The sequence below is a fragment of the Anser cygnoides genome, chromosome 15, assembly GCF_040182565.1.
Source record: "Anser cygnoides isolate HZ-2024a breed goose chromosome 15, Taihu_goose_T2T_genome, whole genome shotgun sequence".
NCBI lineage: Eukaryota > Metazoa > Chordata > Aves > Anseriformes > Anatidae > Anser > Anser cygnoides.
Window position 1 is genome coordinate 1,286,161 of NC_089887.1, and position 18,531 is coordinate 1,304,691.

The following is an 18,531-nucleotide window of genomic DNA, read 5'->3' on the forward strand; positions in this document are numbered from 1 at the left end:
TCAGGAGGCAGAAGGCAGTAGCTTTATTTTGGGAATAGCACATAGGCATTGGGTAGAGACTGAATTGTGAATATACATAGTCCCATTATCAAATAATATAACCATATCTCAGAAGTTCTGGTTCTTTGAAAATATTCACATAAAAATACCAAGGGGATTGGAGTTCTAACTATTCTGGAAAGTTACAACATGTAGCAAAATCTATGTACAGCACTTTCATATTTTTAATGACAGTTTCAAAATAAACTCCAGAAGTTTAAATGTTTAACATAATTATTAAAAAAAAAAAAATCAACTGAATGCAGTGTGCAACACCCAAAATGGGGAGTGGAGCTGAGGGCGCGTTGCCCCGTCACCACTGTCAGTGGAGAGAAGAGACCGAGACGGGCAGGGCTGGGCTCTGCCAGCACAAGGCTGGAAACTACCTGGCACTTACAACTGTATGGACTGAAAATGCTGTGAAAACATACTTCACTTTCTACGGCAGGGTTTAAAAAATATTGAAAACTGATGATTTGATGGTCATAAGGTCTCCCATAAATAATGCACCGGCTGGTGATTCTGCGCTTCAGCACAGGCTGCGGGAAGAGCTCTTGCTCTGGCATCGACGTGCAGAGGCTCACCGAGGCTGCGGCCTGCGGAGCGCTTCGGCAGGCCGGGAGGTTTGAGCATGTCGGGTTGGAAAGGCAATGGATGCATTTTGCACGGAGCAATGCCTCACAATATTAACGCACGGTAGTTTTGCTGCCGCAAAGCTCTTGGGGCGCTGCGTCGCCTGGAGGCGCATGCACTGACCGCAGGGTGCTGTTAGCCCTTTTGTCCCGGGGACAGCTCGCAGGGAATTTAATTAATGTAAATAACAATCAGCTGTTGTTGAAAGATGGGCACGAATGCTTCTAGAGTTCCCTGGGTATATCCAGCACGAACTGGTCACATCACACGGTGCGCCAAAGGGACTGCAAGGACCCCAGCCCCTGGCAGCGAATACCAGAGGGCACAGGAGGCGTTTCTGGCTGCGCTCTGCTGTCCCTCGGGGGCAGTACTCGAGGCTCCAGAGGGCTCCCTCTCATTTTTAAGCTACTAAGGATTTTGTGCTTTACAAGGAGGCACCAAAATGCTCAGGGATTCGTGTCTCCTGGCGAGCTCAGGTAAGTCTAGGGCTGATGACATGAAATTATCAACAAGATCTTTTATCAGTCATTGCCGCACCTTTAAGCAAAGCTGACGGCCAGAAGGGCTCTGGAGCTTTCCTTGCACTCCCGAGCAGCTGGGTACAACCACCCTGGACCCAAGGTCGGCACCACGCAGGTGTGCCATGGGGTTCTGCAAGGTGCTGTCTCTTCCCACTGCCACTGGCCGACATTGGCAGGCATCAGAGCCTCCGGGCCACCACCGGTGGTCTGCACCCAGCTGCTGCCGCCTGCGCAGGCAGCACTGCAGCCCCACGCTGTGCTGCTCCAGTGCACAGGGGGCCGAGGGGGTTGTACTCATCCCCAGCGCTCCCATCCCGGCCTGACCGGCTCTGCAGCTGCGAGGGGAACGCTTGGGCACGAGGGGACGTCCTGCACGAGGGGCAGGGGCCCTGCGCAGCCACGCACCGCTGGCCACAGGGACAGGGGACAGGGGACAGGGCTCCTGCGACTGCTGGTGCCAGGTCTGTGTGCTGCTGGGACGCAGGGCAGCGGGGTTCTACCTGGGTGTGTCTGAAGCCCTTGATTCTGTAATACACTTGAAGTGAAGGATGCTAAGAATTGCCATTGTCAAACCAAGGCGGTGTTTGCCTTCCTGTGCCCGTGCCTCACCCCCGCTTCCATCTGTGACCGTCTGTGGTGCCCGTTCAGTGTCGGAGCTGCCCCAGCCCCTCGGCCTGCGGTTCTGCTCGGTGGTAGCAGGCAGCAGCAGTGTATTTACAACCAAACTCAACGGGAGCAAATTGCACTTTGTTGGCAATAAATTGTTGCACTTCGCGTTGCCACAGCCTGTCACCAGGCAAGGGGGGACGTCATCCTGGGGCTGCGCTGGCTCTCACCGACCTGCACGTCAGTGAGTGCCCGCTGTGGGGAGAGAAAGCAAAGAGCAGGAGACGAGCATCAGGCAAAGGCAGCTGCTGTGGTCAGGGAGAACACGGCCCCAGCACCGGCCTCTGTGCCCTTCACTCTCCCCTAAACTGCCCCACGGCACCACCTACCCAGTGAGTGTTACCCACTCGGTGCCACCCGCCCTGGGGTGCTGCAGGCCGGCCTTTGTTAACTGGGGGACACAGCTCCTGCTTCACCCTCCCCACGGCCGTTGCTTCACCCCCGTTTAGCAGACCCCCCCCCCCCTTCCCCCCCCCGCCAGCTTTGAGAAATACAGCTCACCTCAAACTTGCTCATGAATTCTGCAAAAATGCCAAAGAAAGATTCAGAAGTTGTCATTTTAGAGTCTTCCCCGAAGAAGGACAACACCTTGCCGAATTCTTCCATGGCCTTGTGCTGCAGGTCATCCAGCGAGCGCATGGCGGGCTGGGCACTCTCCAGAAAGGACTGGGAGAGGTGGCTTAAGGGAAAACAGCCGGACTGCAGGGCTTGTACAGATAATAATGGCTTCTGCTTGTGAGTGTGGCCAGGTTTCCTCCCAGATGCAGGAAAGGACCTGCTGCAGAGGTCCACACGCGAGGGCAGCCTGCTGCCATGCACAGCCGGCACAGCAGCACTTCCCTGGAGGGGGAGATGGCCCGGAAAGCTCTCTGGCACGGCTTTCTGCCATGCAGAGGCCTGGGGGCTGGCGGCCACTACAAAGCTGTTTCCCACCTTGGCTAGGAGAGAGCGGAGGGTGGAGGTCCCCACACTTCACCCAGTGCTGAGATGTGGGCATAGCGCTGCTGCTTACCAAGCGGGGACAACGACAACCAAATGGTTTTACTTGAGGGCAGTAAGTCGTGTTGGGGATTTGGCCCTTTCCCAGAAGGATACAGTCATCACGATTGCAAATCTGTCCTCTGCGGTAGCGGGCATGTTGTGGCAGGCCACCTGTATGTCGCTGACGGTGGTGTGGAGGTCCTTGAGGTCAGCCGTCAGCGTTCTCTGGTTCACTGCAGGCGCAGAGAGGAGCCAGCAGCGTTACCTGGGTCTGGCTGCCTTCCTGCCCCTAGCTGGGCAGCGAGGAGGGGCCGTGGCAGGGGTCGGGGCTGCCCGGGGACACGCAGCTCCACGCGCCCTGCTCTGCCCACAGCCTGCCCGTGGGCTGCGAAGAGCAGCTGGGCCAGGTGCAAATTCCAGCCTTCATCAGGGGAAGGCTTACATCTCTGGGCCTGAGTTTTCTTCTTTCTTTACCGCCTGTAGCACCAATTCCCAGGGGAATTGCTCGCAACCAGGAGGCAATGGTGTGCAAAGGGAAGGCAGCCCCACGGCTTGCCTGCAGCCAGCCTGCTGGGACCCCACCACCGCACACGGATGGTAACCCCGAGATCTCGGTGACTATTTTAAAGGCAGCTAGCCAAGCCGTGTGATCCTCAGTCCGTGCAATACCTGTGACTGGCCTGTGAACCTGTAGCTGCGAGGTGGTGCACGCTGCAGGCAGGAATAACGCTGGCACCAGCCCTGGGGCACTGCGCAGCGGGATGGATGGAGACAGGGGCTGGGTGGAGCAGGACGGCTTCTGGCACTTCCTGCTTCTGCTCCTCATCGGCACTTACAAGGTACGTCTGAACTCGCCACCAAACCTTCTCGTGTCAGAAGGAAGGTTCAGCACAGGGACAGCCGTTTCTGGGCACTGCCGGGTGCAGCAGCATGTCACAGCCGGGACCCCCCCTGCCACTAAGCTCGTGCCTTTCCAGCCCCCTCCTCTCGCTCAGGACCATTCCCCCTTGTCTTGGGTCACCATCCTGCTTGTACCAATGCTCATGGCCAGTCCCGTACCCGTACCGAACCAGGAGGCAGTGCAGATGCTTTTGTTCGATTACCTTTGGCAGCGAGCGGCACTGTAGGAAGATCCTTGGCAAAGCCCAGGAGCTCTGGGAAGTGTTGGCTAAGTGATTTGGCAAGGATGTGCAGGAAGGTGGATTTCCCATCAACAGTCTTGGTTGTGTTCAGCTACAGCAAAGCAAAACAAGTAAGGAGACCCCATGCAGAGCAGGTTTGGGAAGCACCCAGTGGGACTGGTTGCACGGGGGCTCAGCCTGCGTCCGTTCCCCTGCACGGCCGTCCCCTGCCGTGCTGCATGGATCAACGTTCAGACGGGACGTTTAGTGTTTACGCAGTGTGTAACACCCAGACGGGAGGCGCTGAGCTGCTAAGCAGTGCCCCCACCCCGCGGGGGGCTGTATCCCTGCACCCCGCACACACCGTGGTGCCCCTGCTGGGACGGAGCCCGCACGGGGCACTCAGGGCCGAGGCCTCCGGGGCCGGTGCTGTGGAAGGCCCCTGCCCTGCCGCGGGGCCCTCGCTGGGAGCTGCAGCACCCAGCACCCAGTAGAAGGGCAGGCGTGACAACGGGTCACTGCAGCTCCCGGCGCTGGTGCCTCCGGCACGAGGAGGCGCGCGCTTCCTCTTCTTACCTCAGTGAGAAAGTTGATTTTAAAGCCTGTTGTTTTGCCGGTCTTGGGCTGCCCGTTGTTCAGGTAGTTTCCCATTGCCAGCACAAACTGCAAACACAAACCGTGGTGATGACTGGCCAGTCACCTCCAGCGTTTACACTGCCCCATCCCCGTCTCCTTCGGTACCTTTGGCACCTGCTGTTGGGTCAGAGCCGCACCAAGAGTGCAGCTTACGTGCGCGCTGCCCACGACTCCCTTCCCTCCCCTGCAGCAGTCGGGCAGGTCTCTCCTGTGGCCAGGGGCTGGCTGGATCAGCTCCTTTGCCACTTCCAGCACAACGTGATTTTGCAGATCTTTAAGGGGATCTTTTAAAGAAAAAGCAGCGATCCAGCAGGGCTGTTTCCCCTCCGAAAGGCTGACTCCTTATGCTGTGGCTTTGCAGCACTAGGGGCACGGCAGGGCCCTCGGGCAGGGCCCTCGGGACCACCCTGAAGTCAGCCTGGGGCTCTCGGGATTCCTGTTCTCTGCTCGTTAATGTGCAGCCAGCCACTGCCTCCCCGGCACTTAACGAGGTGTTGGGGGTCACTGGCCAGGAGCCACCAACGCGGTTCATCTCTCATCTGGAAATGCCTTCTGTCACACCGTGTTCTCATTCATCCCACCTGCTTTTTTTTTTGTCTTTTTTTTTTTTTTTTAAGCCAAAGCCAGATGAATTAGCATTAATTTGGGGCAGCTCATCTGAGTCAGGCCAAAGGGCAGCTGCCAGCACCCAGTGGTGGGACCCTGCGGGCCAGGGGCCGGGGCTGTGCGGAGCTGTGCCACTTCTGTGGGCCTTGGAGGGGTGGCAGGGACCCCAGCAGCTGCTGCCCACAGGGACGGTTCTGACCTCCAGGATTTTAGCCAGCTTCTTGCTGCTTTTCAGCTCCAGAGAGGCCTTGCAGATACACTCGTAGCTCGCTTTGATCTCCTCCGTCTTCTCCTGCAGGGTGGTCTTAAAATGCAGGCTGCGCAGACGGATCTTGTACTCTGGTACTGACAACATCTGAGAGCAAAAGGAGGAGAAAATTACTGCTGTCACCTTTAACCAAATCCTTCCTAGATGATGCTCCCTGGCATATTTCCCTGTGCTTGAAAATGGCATGGTGCTGCAGGAGGAGGTTTTGTGCCCATACCCACAAGTGTCAGCAGGAAGTAAGTCAGAGGAGGGCAAAGTCACTCTTAGCATGCAGTAAATTTTGTGGTATGCTTCAGCTGTGAAACTGCCACTGCTGGGAGCTCCTGGACACCTCGGGCATCGGCCCAAGCATCACCCACAGGAGGTCTCGGTGATGGGTGCCCCCAGCTCCTCCCACCCACAGCACGCACTCGGAGCACATCAGAGCCCTGCTGGCTGCGTGCTTTCTGCTGCGCCCTCCTCCCCCATCCCTCTGCAGGACATCCCACGGGCAGGGCCCCGCAGCCGGAGCACCTCCAGCCAGCAGGTACCTGCAGCACAAACTGGTCGGGCTCACTCAGCTTGCCGGGGTTCTCCTTGTAGCTCTGGAAGCGCTGCACCTCCTCCCCATCCGGGGCGTACAGCAGGAGCTGCTTGATGTGAGAAGGCTCCAGGCGGTCCGTCTCCATCGTCATGAGGATCTGGCGCAGCTCCATGTGCGAGAGCTTGAGGTGGGCGATCAGGATGGCTGCAGGGAGGGACGTACATCAGCGGGGCCGGGAGGAGGGCCAGCCCTGGGGATGGGCTGCCTGGCAGGATGGGGCTGGGAGGGGAAGCGCAATCTCTGCAGTGTGAGAGCAGCCTGGGCTTCGTGTGCCCACACCGACAAGGTCAGCTCTGGGAGGAGGAAGGGCTTTCCACCCCCCGAGGCCCTGCAGAGGCTGTAGGGGTGGCTCAGGAGTCACTCGCCCCTGCAGACCCCTACCAGGCTATTGCAAAATTTTGCAAGGACATCCCCAGCATGTCCATCTGGGAAACTGTGGAAACTGGAAACCATGCCCGGAGCCTCCCCCGCTGCCACATCGCTGCAGCCCAGGGAGACGGGGGCTCGCAGGTCCCACCAAGCCCTCCCACTGCTCCTCCCCACCACAAGCACTGGAGATGCAGCACTGACCCCCCTCGGTGCACGGGGCAGCCCCAACACCACTCTTCCCCTGTCCCTTGGAGGCCAATGAGCCACATCCCATCCCGCTCCCATCCTTGTCCCCCTGCCCGGGCTGAGCCCAGCCCTGGGGGGCACTCGCAGCGGCTTCTGCTGGGCTGCAAGAACAGCTCCGGCCAGAGGAGCCGTGCTGGGACTGTGCTCCTGGGATTGTGCTCATGTAGCCTCCTTCCTTTTACCTTTCCAGTTCTCTACATCCCTGGTCCCATCTCGGGGCCCGTTTTGCGGGTACGTTCACCACGATGTTTACTTACATGTGTTGTAGGCCTTTTTGTGGGACAAAATTTCAACCACGTCTTTCTTTTTAAAGGTTTCAGGCATGAGAGTTGGCTCTGGAAGAGAAACTGAGAGATTTAATCATGGGTAAGGACAGGCTCAGCCGGCTCCAGTGGGAAGAAAACTGCTGAAAACAGTGAAACCATGAATGAAAGTGAGGAGAGCTGATGCTTTGCGCACAGCAATGGCTCCGGGAATCCTTGAATTCTGCGATTCAAAGATCTCCTGAATGGAGGACGCAGTTGGAGCTGAAAAAGGTAAAACAAGAGGTGAAATACACAGAAAATCCCAGATTGCCCAGAAACATCCCCGAAACAACAGCCCCTGAGAAGGGTCCCATTTCGTCCCACTTCCACCGCCAAGCCCGTCTGAATTTGCCCACTCGAGCTGGGCCTGCCCATGTCTGCTGTCACTGCTATACATTACATGGGTAGAACAAAAAACGTTACTTGTAATGCCCTCTATGGGCAGAGAAATGTTTTCACAGCTTTTTCAGGGCCGAGTTCTCGAGCAGCAGAGCTGCAGTTTGCTCCCAGCCTGCAGCTGGTTCCCACTACACAGCACCGCTGGCTGCCACGCACTTCACAGGCACGGGGAGCGGAGCCCGTGCACAAAGGTGCTGCAGGTTTAGGGCTCTGCTCTACTGAAAGCCAGGCCTGTCGCGGCAACGAGGAGCATTTTGGGACCCAACAGCCTGGGGGCAGCCGGGCAGTGCTGACTGAGCGCATGAGAGCAGGAAGCAGAACGGGAGCAAAACCGTCCGGCCGAGTTCCACCGCCCAGCCCGACTGAAACGCAGAGCGACAACGGACAATGAGAACAGACAACGGCAGCGAGGAGGATTAAGGGAGACAGCGACACCATCTCCACCTTAACAGCCTGCAGTGCCGCCGGTCACAGCACCCTGCGTGTGGACGCTGCTGTGCTGCCCCGAGGCAGAGCCAGCACCCCGCTGCCTGGCGGCCGCTCAGCCCCGCGGCCCCCGCAGCCACACACGCCCTGCCCTCCGCCTGCCACCAGCACCCGCCCCAGAGCTCCGGTACTTACTGGTTGGTTTCTGCGTCCCGAAGTGCAGCTCCAGGTCCAGGTATTTGACCATGTCACTCAGCTTGTCGTAGTCCGAGTCTTCCCCGAGCTGCAGGAGGAGAAAGAGCGGGCGGGTGGCTGTGCTGTCCCCGGGGACCAGCGGGCACTGCCACCTGCGCTGTGCCCCTTCCCTCCAAGGCCACCCCGGGCTCTGAAAAGCCCAGGACACGTTGATGGCACCGTCCTTACAAGAGGAGAGTCAGCCATCGTAAATCCCCCGCTGAAAACCTGTGAATAGCTCACTGCTTGTGGAGGTGGCTTCTACACAAGGTGCTGAGCTCACCTGGTGGGACCCACTCTCTTTTGAGAAGGGAGGAGGAAGCCCTGAGACGACTCCTGTCAGCGCTTCCATCTGTCCCTGCGGCTGGCCTTGCTGCCCCACAGGTTCGTTTCGCTGCTGTCCTACAGCTGAAGTCCTACAGAGCGATACTGCTGCTCACCTGCTGCTGGGGCACACTCGCTCTACTCAAGGATCAAGTACGAATTCCAGAGGTTTTTGGAATTCTTTGCATCCAAAAAATCACCGGGAAGAAACACCTTGTTCCCCAGAGTGCCGGGGCAGAGGGAGCTGCCCACAGGGATGCAGGGCTTCAAGTGCTTGCTGTGCGGGCAGTACTTGTGGGACTGGGAGGTGATCCCACAGCTCCCAGCCAGCTGTTCAGGGCAGGAGGAGAAACACAGGGGCTGGAAGATGAACTCCACCAAAGCCAGCTCCTCCCTACAGGGACCTGAATCCCCCTCCATCACCTCAAGTCCATGAGGCCAAAGGCTTAGCACACCTCGCCTCACTCCTTGCCTCTGCTTTGCCCCGTGGTGCTCTCGGTGCTCTCCCCACCACTCCGCTGCCACCCGCGCTTGTGGTTTCCCGTTGATAAAACCTCCTGCAGCCCCCGCGCCCCCGCCCGGGCCGTACCTGCCCCCAGATGGTCCCTTCCGAGTTCTCCACCTGCTCCCACCGCAGCCTCTTGACGCTCATGTGGTTGGTCTCGCTCCTGCGGTGCAGCAGCCCCCGGTGCAGGGGGGGCGCGCAGGGCACCGGGGGGGGCGGCGGCGGGGGCGGCGGGGGTGGGATGGGGTGCAGGTGGCTGATGAGGGACTTGGGGGCAGGCGACGCGCTCGCCTTGGCGGCCTCTGCCTTAGCGGGGACGGCCTGGGGGTCGTGGAACTGCAGGGGGGGCGGCGGCGGAGGGGGGCTGAGCGGTGGCGGGGGGATGTGGTCCGAGAGCGTGGAGTAGGTCAGGGAGCTGCCCTCGTCGCTGCTGCTGATGTACTCGCTGCTGCTGACGTCGTTGGTGACGTAGCTGCCCTGGTCATCGTGGAAGCTCATCTGGGTGGGGAAGAGGGGAGAGGCTGAAGGAGGCTCCTCGTCCTCCATCCCCGGCCACCAGCCTCAGCGGGGTCCTGCCCCCCTCTGCCCCCAGCCCGGCCCCGGGACGTGTCCCCAGCACGGCACGGGCTGCTCCAGGCTGCCACATACGGCTGGTGGAGACACGCACCAAGCCCGGCACCACGCTCACCTCCTCGTAGTCATTCTCGGGGGTGAGGAAATCATCCACGATGGTGACCCGGTGTCCCAGCTGCTCGCTGAGGGCGTCCAGGAACCGGTCGGTGTCGCAGCTGCGCGGGGGCCTGGAGAAGGTGAAGAGCTTCTTCCGCCGCGACAGCGGGCTCAGCGGGTACGGCCGGTGCCGGGGGGACGGGGCCGGGCTGCTGTCCAGGCTGACGTAGGGGTTGGACTCGGTGCTGCTCGGGGAGGGCATGCTGCTGTGCAGGCGGTAGTAGCACTGCTGGGAGGCCAGCGGGTCGCTCGGCCATGAGACCGGCATCCCCGACTTGCGAGAACCTGCGGGACAGGGCGCTGCTGGGGGTCCTGCTGCGGTGCTCCCCAGAGCCCCTCCTGCGGGCTGCCGGGGCCCGGCACCGCGATGAGCACCAGGAGAGCCCCCCCGAGCCCCCCCAGCTCTGCATCTCACGGGAGCCGTGGGATGACAGACGGTACCTGCGGTGCGCGCTGGCTCTGGGGCCGGAGGCGATGCCCTGTGCAGGGCGGCACTGCCCATCTTGCTGGCGAAGCTGCCGAGCAGGCGGTTTTCCAGCTCTGCGTAGACAGCCGACATCTGGGAAAAAGGGCAAAGAGCTGCTGCCAGTGCCCGAACTGAGACCTGGCTTGTGACCCCCCCCAGGGACGTGCAGTGTCCTGGGGCAGGACAGCCAGCACAGATGTCTTTTATTCTTTAAGGGACTGCTTCGCCCCAAACCTAGGCTACCTCGCCTTTTCTGAAGCTCCGCAGGAGCCTCCCACAAGGCTGCAGGAAGACAAGGACAGACCCCCCCGGTACTAAAGCTGAGTAATTGCCCAGAGAAGAGCTCTGAGGCAGGGATGCTGCCAGGCACAGAAAGCAGGTGCTGACACACAGACACATCGCTGCTGCTTTCCTGCATTAACATGAAGGGGGTCAAACTGTCGATGCTCCCCATGAAGGCAAAGGTCCCATGTTCCTGGGGCAAAGCGCTGCCAGGAGCCCTCCCCGCCTCCCACCCACGGGTGACAGCCGCACCATTTTGGGGTTGGGGGTCTCTGGCAGGGACGTGCCGTCCCCAGCCTGCCTCTCTCCAGGGATCAGGCGAACCGGGACCTCCACGGTGTCACTCTGACCTGCCGAAGGAAGACACAAATCCGTCAGGAGCCCCCTGTCCTGCACATGCCCCCAGCAGCCCCTGACAGTCCCGACCCGTGAAGGTCCCTCCCATCCTCTGCCTGGCCCAGACCCGTCCTTGCCCCGGCCGGGCGTGCAGCGAAGCTGGCAGCAGCAGCCACCCAGCAGTAAAACATGGCGTGTACCAGAAAACAAGCACAGCTGAGAGACGGTCCTCCTGTGCCTTGCCCCTTACCTCTCTGTACTCAGTTTGTCTAAATGAGAATAAACAAAATATACTTTTTGGTTACTGAAAACCCCACGGGCTGCTGACCCTCGCAATTCACTTCTGAGCAATGGAAGGGGCTGGAAACAACGTTCAGGCTCAGCCCAAGTGGCTTCTTATTGGAAGTGCTTGTCTCAGCTGTTCCAGAAAGCAGGGATTTCCAGACAAAGACCTGGGGCCCGCTCCGTGCTGACCTCCACCTTTTCCCACCATTTGTGCTCAGGGACAGGCCAGGACATCGACCTGGGGCAGAGCACTCGGGTGCCGCCTGTGGGACCCCAGCGCCCTCCTCCCCGCAGCGGGAGCCCCGCGCAGCCCCCTGCCACCCACCTGCAGCCCCCCCTTCCTCGGGGCGGGGGGTCCGAAGGCTGCCCCGGCACAGGGAGGCCGCTCGCACGGAGCTGCGGTAGCGCTCCTCTGCCTCCGGCTCGGCTGCAGCAGAAAGACGCACAGTGAGACACGGGGAGCCGTGTAGGACCCCCGCCATGCCCCGCTGCAGGACGAGGATACCAGAGCATCGTTCTCCCTGGTATCCGACAGACTGACGGTCACACAGCCCGATACACACAAACGTCAGAGATAGCCACTGAGTTTGGAAGAAGCCCAGGTGAAGAACCACCCAAAATTCATGGATCTCCAGCCAGCCCGCTCCCATGCGTGGACACACATCATGCACCAGAACAGCCAGAACCTGGGGTGCTCACAGGCTGCCCCTCGCTGCTGAGAGGCCGAAAGGAGCCAGGGAGCAACCCGTGCGCAGCGTGGTCCTGGGAGGCTCAGCACCATCCTCATCGTCCATGGCTGGGGACACCTGCTTGGCATCCCTGACACGGGCTGCTAACTGCAAATACACAGACTTCCCCCTGAGATCTTCTCAAGTTTATAAACTCCATTTTTAGGGTCTTAGCTCCTCGGAATATCCAACAATTTAGGTACATCGGGCCATGATTTCGCACACACAAAAGCAGTGGAAATTGTGCAAATTAGGTGAGCAAATACCCGTCAGTTTGCCACGCACAACAGGGGGTGTTTGCACCAGGACTGCTCAGCTGTTTATCCCTGTGAGGGGAAAGGCTGTGCCAAAAGAACTGTGCTCTTCCAAATGTCTCTCTGAATTCAAACACCTTTTTCATACAGTTTTACCTACACTGAGTCTAAAACAACCATATCAACAAAATGCAAATGGCCTAGAATAGAAGAATCTGAAAGCGAGTAAGAAGCCCAAATCCAAAGATTAAAACATTTCAGTCCAAATTTGCCCTCCACTTTCCGCTGCCTGAGTGCAGAGCCCGTGATCCTCACCGAGCCACAGCTGGGTTTGTGTTGCCACAGCAACAAGCGATGCTGGCAGCAGAGGCGGACGCAGGCATCCCTCAGGGGACAGGGACAAGCGATGTCTCTGGGCGAGCTGCACTCCTGCCGCCTCGCTGGCATCGTCAGGTGGAGATACCTCCTCCTACCCCAGCGTTAACAGCAGGTGCCCGTGCAGGGCTGACTGCTGCAGACACCCCGACAGACACCGCTGCCATCCGTCGCCCGCCTCTCTTAGCCAAGCGCTGCCCCTCGACCATCCATTTCCTTCCTAACCTCCAACCTCCTGAGCAGCTTCTGAAGCCCTTTGCTGCCACAGACAACCTCTGCTACTGCACCAGCACCACCTCTCCTCTCAGCCCTCAGCCTGATGGTTACAGATCAAACCCTCATCGGTGCCAGAAGCCGGAGACACGCTCTGCACAGGGGCAGCAAGGGGCAGCACCAAGCTCCCTGGGGGCCTGCGAGACTCGGCGCATCCCTGCCGGAGCGCGGGCTTTCCTCTCACCTGCCAAGGACTTGTAACCAAGAAACCTGGCAATCTTTTGCTGGCAGTGCTCCTGCTCTTCGTACGTCAGCAGCTGGTAGATAAACTGCCAAATGACTTGCTTGGCTGGTGTGTCTAGCACCGGGTACACATCCACAATAAGAGTGTCAATATTCCTGCAAAATTGGAAAGAGAGGGCTAGGCAGTGAGCACGTCCTGAGCTGCACAGCCCCATCACACAGCTTTGTGCTTCCCGTCCTGCCTCTGCCTGCGTCTCGGCTTGCCTGAGCCCTCGGTGCAAGCACACCAGGTCAGCTACACGCAGAGCTGCCAGGCTGCCAGCAAGGGACCCAGCCCTTCAGGGCGAGATGTCAGAGACCTGGAGCTGTGCAGGTGGTGCTAATGCACAGAGTGATCTCCTGGGCCCAGCAGCACCTGGCAGCCAGGCTATAAAACCTGGTTCACGAGGCAGGCTGGGCTCTGGGGGAGCTGGCTGAAGGAGCACCAGAAGGCAGAGATGCTCTGGCAAGGCCCAAGGTGCTGATGGCAGCAAGCAGGCTCAGGTAGAAGCACACCGGACACAAGGGCTGGGCTGAAGGCTCTGCTTCACGTAGCTCTGTGGTGGGTGGAGGTGGTGGAAGGGCTGTTGAGAATGACAGGGCTGAGCACCCGATTCAGGGAGGAGGATGAGGCAGCCCAGGGAAGGAGGGGTGTCTCAGGAAGAACTGCCTTCTGAGAGCTGAGGTCAGGCTGCTCCTCTGCTGAGAAGCTGAGGTGGTGATCTGAGGTCAAAGCTTCCTGCGACTACTGCATCCTGCTTGTAGAAGCAATAGTAAGAATTTCCTATGAAGAACTGGAAGGAGACCTTGTATTTAGAACAGATCTGTTGTCTTGATGTTAACCAAGTGGAGTGTCCCTGCCCCCTAATGAGCAGGGACCAGGTCTGTGAGGGAGAGCTGAGGGGTGAAAGGGGTCATTTGCTGAGCTGCTCTCCAGCTCTGCACTACTCTGCCTTTTCTGTGGAGCTGGGCTCAGCTCCTGGCTGCCAGAAGCCTGTTTCCTGCTCAGAGGTTGGTATTTTGGAGGTGCTGCAGGGGCAGAAACTGCTGTGCCCTCTGAACTTGCTGTTCTCCTGGTTTGTGGACAGGGCGAGCTGGCTTGCAGTGTGTAAGCTGGCCAAAACCCAGCTGTGGGTGTCCTGCTCCCTCCTGTGCTCACAGCTGGGAAATGCTGCTATCTGCTTGCTGAGCCTGCAGGCAACATGAACTTAATATTTGGGACTTCTGCCCTTCTCAGAGCAGCTACAGGTCACAGCTGGTTCACCCTGGGGCAGGCACACGATTAGCTGATGATGAATTATCATGAAATGGGGCAGCTAGAGGTGAGACAAGCTCAGGAGGAGAGGGGTTCCCATGCCCCTCGTGCAGCCCTGGGGCAGGTGAAGGCGATGGCCCCAGAAACAGCCCTGCTGAGAGGGAGCTGCCTGGCTCTGTTTGCAGGACTCCAGTTCCCAACCTGCAGAGCCCTGCTCAGCTCGGGTCTGTGTTTCCCAGCTGCAGACCCCAGGGGCTGGTGCCTCGTCCTGCAGCAGCTGTTCTCACCCAAATGCCCGCTGGGGGAATCCCGCAGAAGCAGAGTGGTCTCAGGAGAGCTCACAGCAATGACTTCTGCTTTATTGTGGCAGAGGCAGTGACTGCAGGGCCTCAGGAGGGTTTGCTCAGCTGCTGGTGGGGGGTTCAAGCAGCTGTGCCTCCCTCAGCACCTGCAGGTTCGTGGGCAGCACAAGGCTCTGGTCGCATCGTGGTGGTGCAGCCCTAGAGCTGCTGCTGGGAGTTTGTCTATTACTGTCAGTGACCTAAATACAGAGGGGTTTGTTGTGTTTCCCTGTAAAACTGAGGATTCAGATCCTTATCTGTCTTTATAAAGCAGAGTGCTGCATGAAGGCAGCAGGAGCCTGCCTGGCTCTGCCTGGTGCATCCCCAGCCTGTGGTGGGACCTGGGCTCCGGGGAGCAGCTGGGCAGCACGGCTCGGTTGGGGCAGCAGCTGTGGAAGGGGGCAGTGAGCACCTCCCAGCACCCTGAGCAGTGGCTTCTGCACTGCTGTGTGGGAAGGTTAAAGACCAAGGGCAGAAAACAAGGTCACTACGGCAAGTCTAGGTGCTGCCCAGGGATGGGTTTTAGCCCCGCAGCAGGGCGAGGAGGACGTGTGCAGCTACAGGATGAGGGCTGTGCAGCTGTCCTGCTGCAGACAAAATGCTGGAAAGAGCGAGGAGTCGGGAATGGAGCGTGGTGAGATTACTGCCAGAGGCAGCAAGAGAGCCTGTGCTGTGGGACACAAGGTCACCTTACGGCGGGGGGGGAAGGAGATGGAACTGACCTCCAAAGCTAATGTCTGACCGCCAGGACACCTGGCGAGAGATGGGCTTGTGCCTCAGCTCTTTCCCTGAGGGAAACGCACAGCTGGAGAAAGGGATCAGAGCTCGCTGCTGACAGCCCGTGAGGCTGAGGTCTGCTCCTGCTTCGGGGCTGACCCTGACATGGGCATCGCTACTGGTCCAGTTGGCAGTGTTAGAGGAGTGGGGCTGCTGACGAGTTACCGATGTTGGAAGAAGCTTTCCAGGGCTTTGCAGATGGTATAGCGCTCAGGTGGAGTGAGCAGGTGTTCCAGCTGCTGGTGGAAGGTCCTCCCTTGTATCTTGATGCTAGAGGGGAGTATCTCTGCAACCCACTGCAGGGAGGTGAGCGCGGAGGAGGCGGTCGGGGACTCAGCAGAGTCAGAGTCTGCAAGGCGCAGGTAGAGAGAAAAGAAAGTTCAACAGAAAGGGGCTGGACTGGGGCTACGGGGCTTGCCCTGCAGCAGCCCTGTCTGCTGGGCAGGAGTGAGAACAGTGTGGCTGGGGCTGGCTTGTGCCTCTTGGGGGGCCTGGAAAACCACGCAGGTTGTGGAGCCACAGGGCTGCAACCTGCCTCTGGGTGCCCTGGCCTGTGGCCCCCCTGGTGAATGCAGCAGCTGGGCCCTGCGGGGTGCCTTTGGTCTTGCTGGGGTCTTTCAGGCTGATGCCTGCCCCCAGACCACTCACACCCGGCTCCACCTCCTGGTTTTCCAGGTAAGATCTCTCTGATAAGGGAGACCTCAGAGCATGAGCACCTCACTCCATGGACATACACAGCCTGATGTGCGGGCGCACACATTGCTGCACCAGGGAGGTGGGGGCGGGGGGGGGAATCAAACAGATTTTTGGTCTCTGGATGGCTGATAAAAGGCTGCTTTCTGGCCAGCTTGGAGCTGGGGCTGCCCTTGCCTTTGTCCTGAGCCACGGGGAGCTGGGCTGGCTGCTCCTGAGCTCCTGGCTGTGCCAGCAGGCCCAGTAACCTGCTGCGGACGGGCGGGGATGTTCTGCCTGGGCTGCTCTTTGGTCAGGCTGCTTCTGCACTTGTCTGGGAACATGGGTAGCATTCCTTCTCTTGCTCTCCAAAGCCTGTGCTCAAACTTCAAAGCACTTTACGATAATCACTGCCTTCAGGGGCTGCACCAGTCAAGAGTTACCTGCAAGCAAGCTGAGGAAGGGGAGGCCGCTTGCTTTGCTGTGCATTTCATGTGCTGAGCCTGGAGCAGTGTGGGGCGATGGTCCCAGCTGGGAGAGGGACCTGGCCCCGAGCCCTGGGATGTGCTCAAACGTGGGAATGTGGCCAGGGCTCTGGGGGCAGAAATCCCATCCCATTTTTTTTCAAGGGGTTTTGAGTGCCCCTGGCCCTCCTGATGAGCAGTGAAGATCTTGCTTTTGTTTCTAGGGTATGTGCAATCAGGTTGGTAGCACAGGGCTGCCAACGTGGAGCTCGGGGGAGTCTGTCACTGCTCTGGCTGGACGAGCCACTCACTAACTCCTGCACTGCAGAGCAGCACCCCAATAATGCACTGACCCTGCTTTGGAAACACTGCAGCAAGCCCCACGCTGAGCTGTGGTGCTGAAATCACTGACAAATACCCACATCACCCCAGATACCCTCCTCCTGCTGACACGCTCACCAGCAGTGAGCTAAATTATTCATAGCAGCAGCAGTTCTTCTGAACAGCACAGTCCGTGCACAACCGCGATATTTGCACAGCGACCATGGATGCACAGGGTTGGATTACTTCGGTCAAGTACACAGCACAGACTGCATGTGGAGGACGCTGGACAGGGCTGTCAAGGACGATCTCACAGTACACTGAGCCTTCTGGGCAGCAGCCAGGCTGGGGATTGAGCCTGACCCCAGAAAGCCAGCAGCCGCCTGCCCCGGCAGGAGGAGCAGCGTTCGGCTGGAGGCAGTGCCTGCAGCGTGCTGAGCCCATGAGGGTGTGTGGTGCTTCCCTCCTGACATGGCAATGTGGGAGCCCTCGGATTTGGGATTCCCGTTAACTCCGCGCCCCTCCTGGCCGGCACGCTTACCGTTGGAGAAGTTGACGATCCCCTCTTCCACCACCAAGGTGGGCATCGCCCCGCTGCCCTGCAGCATCGACACCACCTTGTCGTGGGAGCAGCTCCTGCAGGGCACAGGGGAGCTGGTCAGAGCTGCCCTCCTCTGTCTGGCAAACAGCCCCGGCTGGCTGCTCGGAGCCCCTGCTGCCCTGGCTGCAGTCTCCCTGGACTCTCCATCCTTGCCTGGCTCCCCCTGTGCTGATCAGACGGGGCAGTGTGAATCACGCCGTGACACCCTGGGTGTACCCACAGCAAGGAGTCAGCGCGTGTGAGCGCCCCACGGAGCTGTTGTGCTACATGAAGCCAGCTTTAAGCTAGGCTCAGACCCAGCAGATAACTGTCCATTTAAATGGTAGTGCTGTGGTCTGTCTGCCTGTCCCTGTTCTGTGTGGAGAGTAAATGCAAGGTGGGTGTGAAATGCACGTCTGTAGGCAGGCCGGGCTGCGTGGGAAGGGCACGGGCTGACCTGGGACAGGGCCTGCCAAAATGTGGGCTCAGAGGACAATCTTCAGCTGGGTTTCCTCTGTTTTCTGGCAGTGCTGCATCAGCCAGCAGTTTGCTGGATCAGCCGAAATGTGAGAACTGAAGCACTGACAGAAGAAGCATCAGATGTTTAACCTTTAAATATTCATCTCTCTCTCTTATCACGTAGCCTGTTCTAACCCTTTGCTCTTGCTTTTTGTGCAGAAAGTCCAAGCTGATGAAATATGGGCTGCTGCCACTGCACTGGTGAAGTACAAGGAACAGCAGGGCTCGAGCTGAAGTACTCCTCTTAGAGCCAGTTTTATAAGAGAATATTACAGGAGATGTCCATATGGGGCAAAAACCCTCATGCCCCAACAGCCAGCTCTCACGGACACCCAGCTCTGGTCTCTGCACAAAGGTGAACAAGGAACACAACCGTGCTGGCCCCCTGCCGCTGCCCAGGGCCCCCCTGATCCCAGGGGCTTTAAGGAGCCTCTTACCTCATGTCCAGGCCATTGAGAAACAGGATTCGGTCTCCGGCTTTGAGCACAGCCTTCTCAGCTGGGCTCCCTGCATGTGGAGGGAAGGAGAGGGGCTTCAGCTGACGGGCCCCTGCCCACCGGGCTCAGTGATGCCAGCACCCAGCTTGTACTCAAAAGCAGGTGTGGTTTCAGACTGTTCACTAAATATGCCTTCTACCTTTCAAAACAGGGAGTGCGTAAAACCAAGATAAATCCCACCAAAGTTATTAATTATTCAACCTGGGAGACTCCATCACTAAGCCTTGTCGAAGTCCCTCTTGCTATTTCTAGCAAACAACAAACACTTAAAATTTCACATTCGGACCAGAGAG

The 18,531-nt window shown here is 58.9% G+C and overlaps 1 protein-coding gene and 1 long non-coding RNA gene across 7 annotated transcripts in view; one reads left to right on the forward strand and one right to left on the reverse strand.

Moving 5' to 3' along the window:
* Window positions 1-18,531, reverse strand: part of GRID2IP (Grid2 interacting protein) — a 35,499-nt gene continuing 16,968 nt past the window's right edge. For 2 of the 6 annotated variants that reach the window (XM_066977861.1, XM_066977857.1), the window contains 17 exons: window positions 18,179-18,248; window positions 17,184-17,278; window positions 15,351-15,534; window positions 12,775-12,929; window positions 11,286-11,387; window positions 10,592-10,689; window positions 9,551-10,150; window positions 8,947-9,360; window positions 7,995-8,082; window positions 6,927-7,016; window positions 6,002-6,198; window positions 5,403-5,558; window positions 4,538-4,624; window positions 3,944-4,073; window positions 2,955-3,073; window positions 2,361-2,525; window positions 1-2,054 (listed from right to left, as the gene is read on the reverse strand). In XM_066977861.1, coding sequence (XP_066833962.1) covers window positions 1,983-2,054; window positions 2,361-2,525; window positions 2,955-3,073; window positions 3,944-4,073; window positions 4,538-4,624; window positions 5,403-5,558; window positions 6,002-6,198; window positions 6,927-7,016; window positions 7,995-8,082; window positions 8,947-9,360; window positions 9,551-10,150; window positions 10,592-10,689; window positions 11,286-11,387; window positions 12,775-12,929; window positions 15,351-15,534; window positions 17,184-17,278; window positions 18,179-18,248 — 2,822 coding nt within the window. In that variant the 3' untranslated portion in view covers window positions 1-1,982. Of the gene's footprint in view, window positions 2,055-2,360; window positions 2,526-2,954; window positions 3,074-3,943; window positions 4,074-4,537; window positions 4,625-5,402; window positions 5,559-6,001; window positions 6,199-6,926; window positions 7,017-7,994; window positions 8,083-8,946; window positions 9,361-9,550; window positions 10,151-10,591; window positions 10,690-11,285; window positions 11,388-12,741; window positions 12,930-15,350; window positions 15,535-17,183; window positions 17,279-18,178; window positions 18,249-18,531 lie in introns of all 6 variants that reach the window. The other 4 variants (XM_066977859.1, XM_066977862.1, XM_066977860.1 and 1 more) reach the window with 4 other exon arrangements.
* On the forward strand, window positions 12,924-17,168 carry LOC136786455 (uncharacterized). The gene is made up of 2 exons (XR_010825162.1): window positions 12,924-13,316; window positions 16,546-17,168. It is a non-coding gene; the product is annotated as an uncharacterized lncRNA (long non-coding RNA).